We start from the raw sequence: 13482 nt of genomic DNA on the forward strand, positions 1-13482 counted from the left end.
CCACTGTTGCCGCTTTTCTACGATCCGGAGGGGGGTTGCCCGGTCACGGGTCACATGTTATCCTTGCGCCACACTCCGCTCCGTTGCTCAGCCTCAGCCAACTTCAAGTTCCTTTCTGATTGTTGAGGCTCTGGCTGCACAGCCAACTTCTGCTGACTAGAGGACTCTGCCAATGCCTCTTACGCATGCCCAGAGACACTGCATGGGAACTTAAATGGCAGACTTGGAAGCCGTTGGGCTCACGGCCCCTTTATGTCTATTGGACTCAGTTTGCACTGTCACCTCTACATTTGCTCCCTGATGTCAATATTCAGTCACGTCCGCGGCCGACTATCTAAACATGAAGCGGATCAAGATCCCCATGACTGGCGGCTACCGAGTTCCTATTCAACGTCCAAACCAGGTAGCCGGAGGCCAGAGATACCAAACCCAAGAATCTTCCGGAACGCCTTTGTGCCGACCTTTAGTGAAGCGAGCCTTGGGAGAGCGGAAACAAGCCTCATCTACCCGGATATAAGCCATGCTGCAGTGCACCTGGCGCTGCTTGAATGCTTTCGAAAACTAAGGCTCACGGCCAGTAGGCTGGAAGTGGACGTCGAGGTGGAAAAGCCAGCACCTGCGTATTCCGAGAAACCCAAGCCTGTCGAAGAGCGCCAGCACCATACGCCGAGCCGGCTGCCAGAATCCGAACGATGGGACATGCTGATCCGACTTGCCATCACCCGCTTCACTGCCTGGTGGACGAACATCGACCGGGTCTTGTATCACGCAACAGCCTTTACTCACCATGCAGGGGACAAGGCTGTAGTACAGCTGACCAAGGACTACCTCCCTCCACTGGACGTGCTTTTGGTCTGGTACACCTTCATGCTCGATGAGGAGACGTATACAGCTGCGTGTGACGGTCGAGGAACGCCCAGGCTCGCAGACCTTTGCTTCCCCTGGCCTGCCATTCGAGATGTGCTAGACCTCGATGCCATGACGTACAACCTACCGCGGGCGGCGGAGAACCTCTTCTCGACGTTATCATCTCAGTCGGCGGACATCCTCACGTACCTCGAAGGTCCTCCAGCGTATGTCGAGTCTGCTGTATTGCCAGTCGAGATCGACCTCTTTGCCCAGGTCAAGGAACAGGAAAAGTTCCTGGAAGACGCTCACGAACTTTTGTGGATTCGCTCACCCTCTTTGCAGGGCTCGCTGGAACGATCTAGCATCCAATATCTGGAGTTTCAGCTCTCTTCAAACCAGATAGACATCCAACCTCACGATATGCCCTTTGGTGTGGAACTGATCTGGAAAACACACAAGCTCTACCCCAGCCAGTACCGGCTCTTTCGCCAGGGGATCAACCCAACATCTGCAGATACGAAATCATCCGCTATCATGGTCGACGACGACGACGATCATGAGCATGAACAGACGAGACGCCCACCACGTCCATCTTCTTCCGAGTGCTGCTGCTGGACATGCGAACGTATCCGAGACGATTTGCCTACTTTTAGCTACGACAGATCCCCATCAGCGTCCGAGTCCGCCTACGACAAGTCTTTGGTCTCATCCCTCTCCTCGGACCAACTCCGCTCGATACAGGATGACCTCGGCTTCTACCGCGCCGTCGAGACAGCCCGGAATGGTCGGCTGCCACTGCCAACACGACCGCCAACTGCAGCTGAGAAGGCAGCTGAGAAGCTGGAGGCGAAAAAGCAAGCAGAAGTTGGTCGCCTTCCTGGCTTGAATGAATACATGGTAACTTTGCCCAATGGAAAGAAGAAAATAAAGAGGGTCAAATATGCGAGTCCCATGTATGGAATGAGCACACTGGCAATATGAAAATGGAACCTCAGAACCCGTTAGACAAGCCGGGGATTGGGCAGCAATGAAGCGTCGATGGCGTTTTTATCCAGCGTGGAATGCTTCACCTTTGTGATTTACCATCCATCCATCCATCCCAAAAAAACAAGGGTCCCTCCCTTCATTGCCGAGAGAAGGTTCGTCCCCCACAGCATCTTTTGTTCTCTTCGCCTCACCTCGGACAGTTCAAGATAAATAACTGGTCTGGTCCTGGGTTGTCAAGCACTGCACGGGTTGCAGGCCGAGGCCGGGTTGAAAAGGACAAGGACTTTCTGCTTGTTGGACCCTGTCGTTGTAAGGATTGGACGGGCAGTGAGATAGGAATGGCGAATGCAAATGTCCATATAACTGTCACCTACTGGTATGTGACTGTCGAATGATAAGCTCCAACGCCCTCGACGACTTGCTGCCCTAGGCCGGCCTTGCCCTGTCCAAACAGCGTAATCGAATCCCTTGCCGCCACCTTCCCAGTGCAGCCATCCGGGGAATTCAGATGGCAGGGCGCACAACGCACAAGAGTATGGCAGACATCAGCACAGCAGCCTGTCCGCTTGTCAGTTTGGCAGCTTGAACATGATAGCTGTGGCATGTCATACAAGGCAGGAGGCGGCGGTCCTGGTCCTGGTAGTCGAGTGTACAGTACAGTATGTTGTCATCCAGGGGGCGGCAACACAACCCAGGGGTCCAAGTTACCCTCCCGTCGACCACAAACAACCACCCTTACCTAGATACCTATGTATGCATGTGTGGCGCACACTGACTGGGCGATTCAAGTTCGTGATCAGGCCTACCTTGCCGAACGTTATCATCATCATTGTCCGTTCGCGGGCGGGTAATGTTGTTAGGCATCAATCCGTCCGACCACCTCCCCGTGCCGTTGCTTACCTAGGTACTGTACCATGTTACAGTAAGTCCGACCGGGCCTTGAGGGATGCGTGGGGTGAAGCTATGTCCTGCCTTGGAATGAGAGAAACCACAACCACAACTACGCCACCGGATGCCAGGGTTCGCACTGCGCGGCCGCTCCTTGGTCCCCCCCGTACGAAGCCGCAAAGACTCGGACTCGGGCTGCCAGGGGTAGGGTGCTCCGGCACCTCAGGCTCTTCTGGGGTTACAGCCGCCATTCCCGCAACAAAGACGACGGGTGTCAAGTTAGTTCTGATGGCTCTGTTAGTACTGTAAAACTACGGATCGAAGGGCGGCACTCAGGCTTCGGTTATGCTTCTGGCGTCCGATGTTCTGGCACTGCCAGTGTATGGTTGTATGGATACTGTATTTCCTGCCATGTTTCTAGCTTCTTGCACTGGCTCCGTCCAAGCTCCTCAAATTGGAATAGAGCCTCCCCGGGGCGCCACGGGTCGGCGTGGACCGCTGGGGAGCCGTCTTACGGACCCAGGACCCATTACGGGGGATTTGGCGAGCTTGAACTACAGTATGGGGATCCTTAGCCCACCATCCACCCTACCAGCGCCATCACGATCTGGACTCTTATGTTCTGCTCGGTTAAAATAATGCACGTCAAGACAAGACGCGGTGAGGTGAGCCGTGAGCCACGGATCGCCCACAGAAAGACTTGGGGCATCATGAGGGCGATCAATCATGTCCAGAATCCCAGTGATGCATTCCACAGAATTCTGGCCATGCCTTGGGCCGAAGGGACAGCAGAATGGCAGGGCAGCAAAGACCTCCATGGAAATCGGGCTGCCAGTGCGGCAACGAAGAATCGATGATTACCTGGTATGCCAGATACAAGAAAAAGATACCCAGAGCCAGAGCAACAAATTAATGGGTCCGACGCAAGCGGCGTTTGGCCATGGTCAGGCACTGCACGGAATTGTCTCGTCTCGTCTCGTCTCGTCGTGGGGCCCCGGGGAAGTCGAGGGGAGGCATCCGCAAACAACAGGACAGACCACACTGTCTCCCCATCCCGGTTCCCCTGTCAATGCCCACTGCATGCCAGGTTTAATACGGACCTTGATCCCAGTAGCCGTAGGAGTCAGTGCTTCCACTGGCAGTCTGCTCGCATCGTGGGCACTGGCATCACCACTCACTCACTCGTACCCGGATCATGGTCAGGTCAGGTCAGGCAGCCGGATTGGATACGTTTGAAATGCAACAGTCCCACGTCGCCTTGACCGCTAGTTCGAGTTGTAGATTGATTATTTTTCTCAACAAACTTGAACTTGTCCATGTCCCGGAGTCAAGATCGGACACGGTATTTGACTTGAGTCTCAGCTCCTTGCTCCTGGGCAGGCCTCCCTCCTTTCTCTTCTTTTCTGTCGTCCATAAGTTGCACAGCATTCCCCAGTTTTCCTGCCGATCACTTTCACTTTCACCTTCTCGTCTTCAACATACAATATACACCACGTTTAATACCCTTACCTTACTATTCCCGGTAGCATCATATCATTGAACCTTGTACTGTATCTGCAAGGAAGTCGGCGATCACTCTCGCTTCTTCGTCGCCACGAGGGGAAATCAGATTCACATTCACACAATTGCACACTGCACACTGCACGCTGCAGCATGTAAGTTCACCCTCAAACTGGCATTGCTCCTAGTGTGTGAGACAGGATGGTGCTGACTCAAAACTCCCAGAATACACCGGGTATTCCTCTTCACCGCGACCATGCAACGCTCATCATACCGTTCCACCGTCCTCGCTTCCGAGACCTCCACAAGAGACATGTACAAAGCAGTCGAGGCCCAACCGCGTCCAAAATATGTCTCTTACTCGGATGCAAGACGCCATCCTGAACATCAGCCCCCTCCTCCACCGCCGTCTCCGGTCCATTGGAACCGCCATAAGCAGGATCGTTGAAGACAAGTAAAATTCCAGCGGCTCTGCTCTGCTTCCCTAATCAGAAAACAAAACTATGGCTGCAAAAGCAGACCATCTGTGATTTATGGATTCACTCCTTTTGTGTCATTCTGGGATTCCAACGTCAAAGGAGTAGGAGTACCACATATTTCAGGACTGTGGGACAAGGTTGTGGAGTTCGGAGCATCATTGAGGGCCTCATTATCAGGTCGGCCATCCTCCTGCCGGGGAACATCCTCCGGGGGAATATGTCCACCTTCTGTATCCCGCTTTTCAGCTGTTTGAGAAGAATATATTTGTTGAAGTCTGCTCAACGCCTCTCCATCTCCCCTGACCAGTCTTCGATTCAGTTCGCCCAGCTCAGGCTGCACAGTCTGCGGCAGCTTCTGGTAGTCAGCCGACGCAATCTTGTCGTCCACATATGCCCGGACCGCATCGGTTTCTCCGCGCCGTTGCTTGACGTCCATGAGTTTTTCCAGGAACATTGCTTGTTTCTTCATCTGCATGTTATGCTGGGGGTTTGTGCGGTGAATATCTCCTAGACTCCGACCGTCGGGCTCCTCTCCGTCAAGGGTCTCGCTCTCCTCGCGGGCATTTTCCGCCTGCGTCCTCTTCGATTTCTTGGTCATTGTGGCCCGGTTCCCGACGAGTTTGATCCGCGACATGCCAATCAAGTCATAGTCATCGGTCGACTGTAGTGTTGTTCCCGTATGGTTCGCCCGCCGCCTCGGCGCAGTGAAAAACATATTTGTGCCGACCATGTCTGTCCACATACAGCTGTAGACATGATCGCGGTAGGAGATGATAGGGTTGCTCGTGTCAAGATCGAGGATTTGTACATTTCCTGAGAATTCCGGCCCTCCATTATTGTCATCTTCTTCAATAGTATCCCTAGCATGCATCAAAGGTGTGCCTGCGCCTGTGCCCTGATCAACTAGTTGCTCCCCATTCTCTTCGACCTCGACCGGCCCCGGTGTGTGCGGGGTGGGCGCATCTGGATCCGGCGTTTGCTGTTCAGAGTGCTCGCGAGGCCTTTTGGAGGGGATCAACGGTTTGGGGTCTCCTGAAACATTGGGCTTGATGGTCGAGTTCAACGAGGAGAGATCCAAATCAACGTAAAAGGTCTGTCAAGATCGAAAAGGTAAGAAGTAAGTGGACATGACGAACAACTTGAACAAGACCACCGTCGGTCAACGCTATTTCCTACCTCTGTTTCGTTGTCATCGTATTCATACTCATATTCGTCTTCGTCGTCCTCGCTTGAAGGCCCGCGTTGATCCATGATACGCTGGCATGCCTGGGATAGAGGTCCAGGGAGCAGGCGATGAACGTACTACTTACAAGACGAGATTCGAATTCGCAGCCAAATAATGGGCGCGTGTGACCATACGATGCGCCTCTGACGCTAATAAAGACTGAAAATACACATGTACTGCAGTATAGCGCGCAAAACACAGTACAGAATCGCTAAGCCGAATCGAGTAACTTTATTATTATGCCTCTAGTAGGGCACTCCTGGATAGGTAGGTAACGCTTCACAGGATACTCAAGCAGAATACTCTCACCGGACACTGGAGCAGGACGCCCTCGCAGGGCGCTCACTAGGAGCATGCCGCCTGCTTGGGTGTTCCCTTGATGCCCTGTCATCCTGCTTCTAAGTCTGCCGACCTGCTCATTCTTCTTCCGAGTCCTCCAAGCCGTTAGAGGCCAACAAGGTCCATATTGACTGCCTTGCCTGTAGCCGTAATCGCTTAGATGCCTGTTCCATCTCTTCTGCCTGTTGCATATACCCGAGAGGGTCTCCCACCCATTCAAGATCTCGCAACGCCTTTACCTCTCGCAAGTCCAGTTCCGTAAACTTTCTCTTCTTCGACTTCATGTCAGACATGGCCCTTTCGGCGAGCTTGCGCATCCACTTCTTATAAATCGCCTGTTCTTGTGCCTCATATCGCAATATCTTGCTCATTGGTCGGGGGCCGAGTTGCTTCTCTTGCATTGCAAGACCTTCCTCTGTCAATCTCCAAAACCGCGGCTGATCTTCTCTTCCATCACTCCAATCGAACAGCCTTGTGATAATGCGTAATATCGTTGCCCGAAGATCTTCTCGAGTTGAAATCCCGTCTGGCTGCGAACCATCGTATGGGAAGATGTTGTCCAATTCTGTCAGATCCTTGTGGAGTGTAATGGCAACGTCTTGCGTCTGTCCAGCAGTGATTCCTTCCTCGATGTCTGAGTGGAACTTTTCACAGCTCTCGGGGTAATTCTTAATCATCCAAAATGTCGTTCCGCAATCAACACCAAGGATCTCGCAGACCCTGTCAATGGCCTCGGACAATTCCTTCCCCTGATCGCTTTGCAGGCGCTTCTGGATACGCTTCCAATATCCGTCCAGCGATTGCTCGTCGTGAGCTTGTAGGTGGTACATCTTCGCCACTCGGTCAGAGTTGCCAAGAAACATGGCCATGTAATCCCTATACCGAGCGAGCAATTCCATTTCTCGGCCCAGTCGGACCATCTCAAAAAGTTTCTCCATCCCTGTATTCGGGATGGAGAACAAATGCCGGTTGTATTCCCTCCACTGGTCCAGTGCAAACACCTGAATGTATGCCGTTGAGTCATCTTCCGTGTGGCTTGTGCTCTGATCGTGAGCTCTGAGTGCCTTCGTGACGGCATTGTCGCACATCTGTGCAAAAAGCGCTGTCCTCGGTGTCGTCGTTCTTTGCTTCAGACTTGTAATGTATTGCTTCCTCGTTCGAAGGACGGATAGCTCCTTGTAGTCTTCCTTCGATGCCTCGGGTGCCGGTGCATATTCGTCGATTGACATGTCAAAACCGGAGATGTCTTGTACCCCGAGCTCTTCCAAGGTGCTTTGAATTTCTGGTGGGGACGCCATCGTGTCCTCTGATTGAGATGTAAAACAAGGACAGCACACGTGTAGACGAGGAAGACAGCTCGATCAAGGCTCGTAAGACCAGGGAAAGATAGTCCGCTCCGAGCTCTAGTGGGAGATATGCGAGAGCAAAATGAGATGTGAGAGAAGATGTGTGAGATGTATAAGAACAGAGCAGAGAGGGGAGAAGAACTTGATGTGCAAGATATATGAGACAGCATGAGAGCAGAACTTGAATCAGCGGGAAACGCGTGACAAACCCTCACACGTCCCACGCCGGATATTACCTATTTGAACCTGTTGATTGCTCAGGGGATTGCACTGTACCACAGATTTTCTGAACTTTCCAGGACGGAGTAATCTGAATGAGTGGGAAACGCGTGACAAACCCTGACACGTACCGGGTCTGATATGGTCTGTTTACCTGTTCATTGCCCAGGGAATTGCACTGTACCAGAGATTCTCTGAACTTTGCTGGACGGAGTCATGCTGTCTGAGGACCTACTAAATGATGATCGTGGAAGTACCAAATCTTGCTGCTTGGAATACTTATCAAACTCGACGTCTTTGTAAGCCTTAGAGTAGGGTCTCCCCGTGAGAGATAGTATAGAGAGGAAGGCTCCGTGGTTTTGAGCTATTTGTCAATAATCTTCATAGTAGTGGACATGAATTATGTGTGGTGTTGGGGAATAACTAGCCGTCTTTTTCGCGGGAGACCCTAGCGCCTCAGGCGCCTGGAATACTAGTAGACTACATCCTCATAGAGACAGTATTCCATGAGCGCTCCGTATCCGGTGCTGTATAGTATGCCCATCAAAGGTCCTACAGTGCATGTCAAACAAAATGTTGGTGAAGCAGGATCGCCCTCGCGGTAGTGTGAAACTCTGCATTTCTACGTGAAACAAGGCCCGCCGAGCAAGGCGACCAGTGTCCGATTTAGGCAGAGCCGAGCGGGATGGATTGGTCAGGCGTTGCGGCTCCAAGTTTGTCACCGCGACTATTATTTGTTTAAAAAACCACTCCGAGTCTCCCTTCGAATCAGGGTCTTTGCTGGCCTCAAACTGTTCGCTAAAATGGACAAATGACTTGGACTGGCACCATCCCAGCAAAGTAGCGCCCTCAGTTCCCTTCACATCGTCATCACCATCTCGTCCTCAGTCTGAGCCTGCCTCCAACATGGCCCATCTCTTAATTAAGGTATCGATTTCGGGCGATATCTCACCCTTCAACCATCTACCATCGAGATCTCGCATCTGATAGTATGACTTACGCACCCTCTATCATTATTATACGGCTATTGACGACCAGCGCCTCGCATTGCCGCATACACTGAGTCCCAGCCAAGGGGTTCAGAGGGGCTGACATCCCGAGATCGGTACTAAAGTCTCGGGCGTCCTTCGGCCGATCACACTGACCAGTACGTGAAAGCAATCCCTCCCTCGCACACTGGCATCATACCTCACGGCCACCTTGGCTTGTTGAAGTTCTGCATTTCCTATCTCTTCCGCGTCGTCGTGAGGATCCGTCTTTTGTCTATCGCAGCGATGGCCCAGTCCAATGTCATGATGGCGGGCTGGAACTCCGCTGGCACCAGGGGTTGCGCTGACCCTGCAGCTTCTCCGAGACCCTGTCTAAGCCATGGCCCGTCACTATCCCCGCGACATCCGAGGGTGCATGAGACTGTGCCAAATCAGATACCTGTATCTGGCTTGGTCTTTTATGTCATTCATCCTTGATTTGTGCTATATTGGCTAACCCTGTCGGCTTTTCGCTTTTCCAGTGGCCTTACGAGTTCACCATGCCATCCTGCTTACGGTCGCTCAAGCCTTATATACCCTCTCGGCAGGAGTCTCTGTTGACCCCACAACCTCTTTTTCGAGGATCCAGGCGAGCGCTGTAGACAGCATCTCCCCCGTCGCAGTTGATGAGTCTGTGGCGGCCACCCATCCCCAAAATAATTCTCCTCTCGTTGCTTTAAGTCCAGCAGGACCCGAACCCGACATTGCTCCCTATGAGACTGCGGCTCCTCCAGCCCTGGAGACAGAGCAAATGGGCGGCATCAGAGCAAAAGCTGGTATAGGTTTGCTATCCACGCTACTTACGTTTTTCTGCCTAAACAGAGAAGCCCAAGCCAAATGTCCTGGGGCATTCGTTCGGCAGGAGGAGCACAAAGAAGTGGCAGACTGTATAGCCACGTCCAAATCTTGGGTGGGCCGAACTTACTGCCGTTGGCTCGGACATCGAGGGTTACACAGCCAGCATCAATCCATAGCCGGCGCACCAGACCAGGATTGGCAGCGTGCTCCGCTCGACCGCAAAGACAGGCCAGAAGATTGGAGTGATGAGAAACGCGTCCTCAGAGACATCCCTCAGTACGTCTTGGATTATGCGCCACTCGTCCACCTCTATTCTGGAGAGCAATTCTGGCCATGCGATATTGCAGAGCATCTGCATCACATTACCCCTGCTCTGAATTACACACCTCTACAGTCGGTGACAAAGCACCCAACCTTGAGGAATTTGGATAAATTGAACGATTTTGACGATGGCCATGGCCGCTGGGTATATTTGACCAGCAACGATGACGTCGAAGAGCGACCCGACTGGCTGGAAGGCGAGAAGAACATTCCTACGGTACCCTCGAATGCCAACGATAAGTTTGAAGAGAAGGAGGGGTGGGTTCACAAACCTGGCCGTACGTATCTCCAGGGACTCAACGAAGCGGCGGCGTATTCTAAGGACCAGATCCAGCCTAACGGTCGAGGACATGAGGACGACGATGATTTTCAGGAGTCGTCTCACGGCGGGTCGACTGGAACACAACCTATGCAGCACGTGCTGCAAGGATCTCAACGTTCTGTGACGGACCAAGAAGCGCCTCCCAGCATTCGGGGCGGTCGGAGTGATGCGCCTGCGGTCTTAATCGCTGTCGATAAGGGCCACGGTATCGTCGATGCGTTCTGGTTCTTTTTCTACAGCTTCAACCTTGGCAATGTGGTGCTTAACGTTCGATTTGGCAACCACGTGGGCGATTGGGAACATACCGCGATTCGGTTCCATCACGGCAAGCCAAAAGCTGTTTTCTTCAGTGAACACAACTTCGGATCTGCCTATAGCTATGACGCTGTCGAAAAGCTGGGCAAAAGACCAGTGATTTATTCCGCATACGGAACTCACGCCATGTATTCGACACCCGGGACACATCCTTACATCTTACCGTGGGGGATCCTTCACGACGTGACAGATCGTGGCCCGCTCTGGGATCCGGCATTGAATTCCCATGCGTACACCTATGACTTCAAAGCAGACGTTCTGCGTGCGTCTAACATCACGCCTAGCGCCCCAACCGAATGGTTCCACTTTGCCGGTCGTTGGGGAGACAAACATTATCCTCTGGACGACCGGAGACAGTATCGATTCGCTGGCCAGTACCACTATGTCAGTGGACCGTACGGGCCCAAGTTCAAGAACCTTGGACGAGGGAAGATCTGCTCTGGGCCAGAAACCGCTCCCTGTGTCATCAAGAATTGGCTTTTGGGTGACAGCAGGATCGAGCGCCTGCATCTTCCGAATGGTGATGGAGAAGACGAATTTTGACGGACGTCACGAAGAAATGTTGTTGCATGTGGCCGTTACTGTTGCGTCTTGTCCTTGAATGGTGCTATGATACCCTGACGAAGGTTTGCTTCATTGGCGTTTGGACTGTTTGTTGGTGTTGGTGACAGCTTCGGTGAGCAATATTCGGATTATGGTTTTGTCTGTAGTTCAGGCGCTTGCAGTCTCTACCGAGTTGAATAGGCATGCTGGTTTCGTGGAGAGTTGCACCTGGGCAGGCTGTTGTCTTAACTTACATGTCGGGTGCCCGTCCGAGTAGAGATGCTGCAGCTTTAGCGAGCATGGGGCAGCCCATCAATCACACTCTTTCTCTCCGTCGTCCTGATGGTTTCCGTGTTGAGTGTATCCAATTGAATGGAGCTCCGGATCCGAAAGGACAACGTCTCCGGGATTCGGGTCAAGAGGAGAGGCAAGATGACTGCATTATACGCCGGTGCACTCCCTTGTAGGGTCTACGTCGGAGTATTGGATGAGATGTGTACCGGCTTACAATGTTATAGTAGGAGGGACTTTTGATTGGCACGGCCCGAGACCCCCTAGAGCCCCAGTTTTGCGACGGCTGTCACAGGCAGTACTTTTGGTAAATTCAGTGGCTCTACACCGCACTAGCTGAGGGGTACAGGCACACGCTGCTGCTTTACAACCCAGTGGCAAGAACCAGGTCGTGACGGTAGCACTACAACTGCGCCTGATCGAACTCCTTCGCCCTCTTGAACATCAAAACGTCCATATCATCACCTCTCACAATTCAACAGGTTGAACCCTGCATCGCACTTCCTACCTTACCTATGTAATCCCCTAGTGACGGCCTTGCTGTCACCGTCCTGCACATGCACCCACCAGAATACCTGCCTTCTGCAGCCTCCGTCGACGATGCCATTGTTTCACCATCTCACACCCTCGCGTCTTCCATCATGGCGGTCACCACTACGTCTCTTGTCTTCAGCATAGCCACAGCACCGTCGACCGTGTTACAGACCTCCTATCTCCCTCTTATGTCTCCATCTTCCTCCTCGGTCGCGTCGGCGGCACTATCCAACAAGGAAAATACCGGCGAGTGCAAGTTACTGGGTCCATTTGCGATACTGGTACAAGGGGCGCTGGGAGCCCTTGCATTATCATCATTGGTGTACAAGAGATGGAGGGAGAGGCCGCAACGGCCACTCAAAGTTTGGTGGTTTGATGTCTCGAAGCAGGTGGTGGGATCGATCTTGCTGCACCTGGCAAATCTTGTCATGTCCCTCTTTTCCTCGGGACAAATAGAACCATACCTCGCAAAGACGGATGCACTCGCAACAACCCTCGGGGCGGCCACGACGACAGAGGCCTACCAGCCTAATCCGTGTTCTTTCTACCTTCTCAACCTGGCCATTGACACGACCCTTGGCATTCCGATTCTCATAGGCATCTTGAAGGTGCTCACGATAGTCGCCAGCTACACTTACCTGGCCAATCCTCCCGAATCCATCATGTCCGGCCATTATGGCACACCGCCCAAGGCGACGTGGTGGCTCAAGCAGTGCTTGATTTATTTCCTCGGTCTTCTTGGCATGAAGACTTGCGTCTTTATCATTTTCCAGCTCTGTCCATGGCTGGAACGCGTGGGGGACTGGGCGCTTCGCTGGACAGAAGGGAATGAAGCGATTCAGATTGCTTTTGTCATGCTCATTTTTCCCTTGATTATGAATGCACTGCAGTATTATATCATCGACACGTTCATCAAGGAGAAGAGTCCCAGGGACGAGCATGACCATGAAGAGGGTCATGACGACCGCGAGGAACACCATGGCTTACTGGCGGAAGAGAACGCAGACCATGGCGCCACTATTGAGGAGGACGAGGTTTGCAAGGGAGATGTTGTCGCCGGCTCGAAATCGAAGTTCCCTCTGGCGAGCGTGTCGTTTGATGCGGACAAAGATGATGATGTCGAGCCCCCTCCACAAGGTGAAGCCAGCAGTCTTGCAGACCATGCAGAGGAAGAGGCGGTGGAACATCGTCCTCGAGTCTGACTGTATTCCTTGACGTATCTACGTGCATGAATTGAAATTTTTACTCTCTGCCTTCTGAACTGGTCTGTTAGGTCTCGAATAAGGGAGTAGGTACGCCCCACCGCACTGGTCGAGTATATATGGATCGAACGTGTGTGTGTGGATGAGGGTTGCGTCTGGCTAAAGTATACTTTGGTCATTCTTGGCCTGGGGCCGATTGCAGTCATTCTGGGGCCCAAAAGTACAACGTTGTAAGTTCCTATTGTACATGTCGTAGTCGTAGTGGTTGTAGTGGTAGTAGAGCGCGTCGCAACATT

At 52.6% G+C, this 13482-nt stretch overlaps 5 protein-coding genes across 5 annotated transcripts; 3 read left to right on the forward strand and 2 right to left on the reverse strand.

Annotated features, from left to right (window-relative positions):
• The first annotated feature begins 109 nt into the window (after positions 1-109).
• Positions 110-3977, forward strand: HMPREF1120_08039 (uncharacterized protein). The gene has a single exon (XM_009162280.1). The coding sequence runs from the start codon at positions 253-255 to the stop codon at positions 1828-1830; it is 1578 nt and encodes a 525-aa protein (XP_009160528.1). The 5' UTR covers positions 110-252; the 3' UTR covers positions 1831-3977.
• Positions 2675-6069, reverse strand: HMPREF1120_08040 (uncharacterized protein). Its single transcript, XM_009162281.1, has 2 exons — positions 5880-6069; positions 2675-5796 (listed from the first exon to the last, which is right to left on the reverse strand). Exons 1-2 carry the CDS (start codon positions 5952-5954, stop codon positions 4756-4758), a joined length of 1116 nt encoding a protein of 371 aa, XP_009160529.1. The 5' UTR covers positions 5955-6069; the 3' UTR covers positions 2675-4755.
• A 75-nt stretch (positions 6070-6144) lies between these two features.
• HMPREF1120_08041 (uncharacterized protein) lies at positions 6145-8389 on the reverse strand. Its single transcript, XM_009162282.1, has one exon. It carries the CDS (start codon positions 7563-7565, stop codon positions 6345-6347), a length of 1221 nt encoding a protein of 406 aa, XP_009160530.1. The 5' UTR covers positions 7566-8389; the 3' UTR covers positions 6145-6344.
• Positions 8390-8587: 198 nt separating this feature from the next.
• Positions 8588-11584, forward strand: HMPREF1120_08042 (uncharacterized protein). The gene is made up of 2 exons (XM_009162283.1): positions 8588-8979; positions 9343-11584. Coding segments are annotated over exons 1-2 (1818 nt in total). The 5' UTR covers positions 8588-8978; the 3' UTR covers positions 11160-11584.
• Positions 11585-11720: 136 nt separating this feature from the next.
• HMPREF1120_08043 (uncharacterized protein) lies at positions 11721-13236 on the forward strand. The gene has a single exon (XM_009162284.1). The coding sequence runs from the start codon at positions 12008-12010 to the stop codon at positions 13184-13186; it is 1179 nt and encodes a 392-aa protein (XP_009160532.1). The 5' UTR covers positions 11721-12007; the 3' UTR covers positions 13187-13236.
• Positions 13237-13482: the final 246 nt, after the last annotated feature.

The sequence above is a fragment of the Exophiala dermatitidis genome, assembly GCF_000230625.1.
Source record: "Exophiala dermatitidis NIH/UT8656 unplaced genomic scaffold supercont1.7, whole genome shotgun sequence".
Lineage (NCBI taxonomy): Eukaryota > Fungi > Ascomycota > Eurotiomycetes > Chaetothyriales > Herpotrichiellaceae > Exophiala > Exophiala dermatitidis.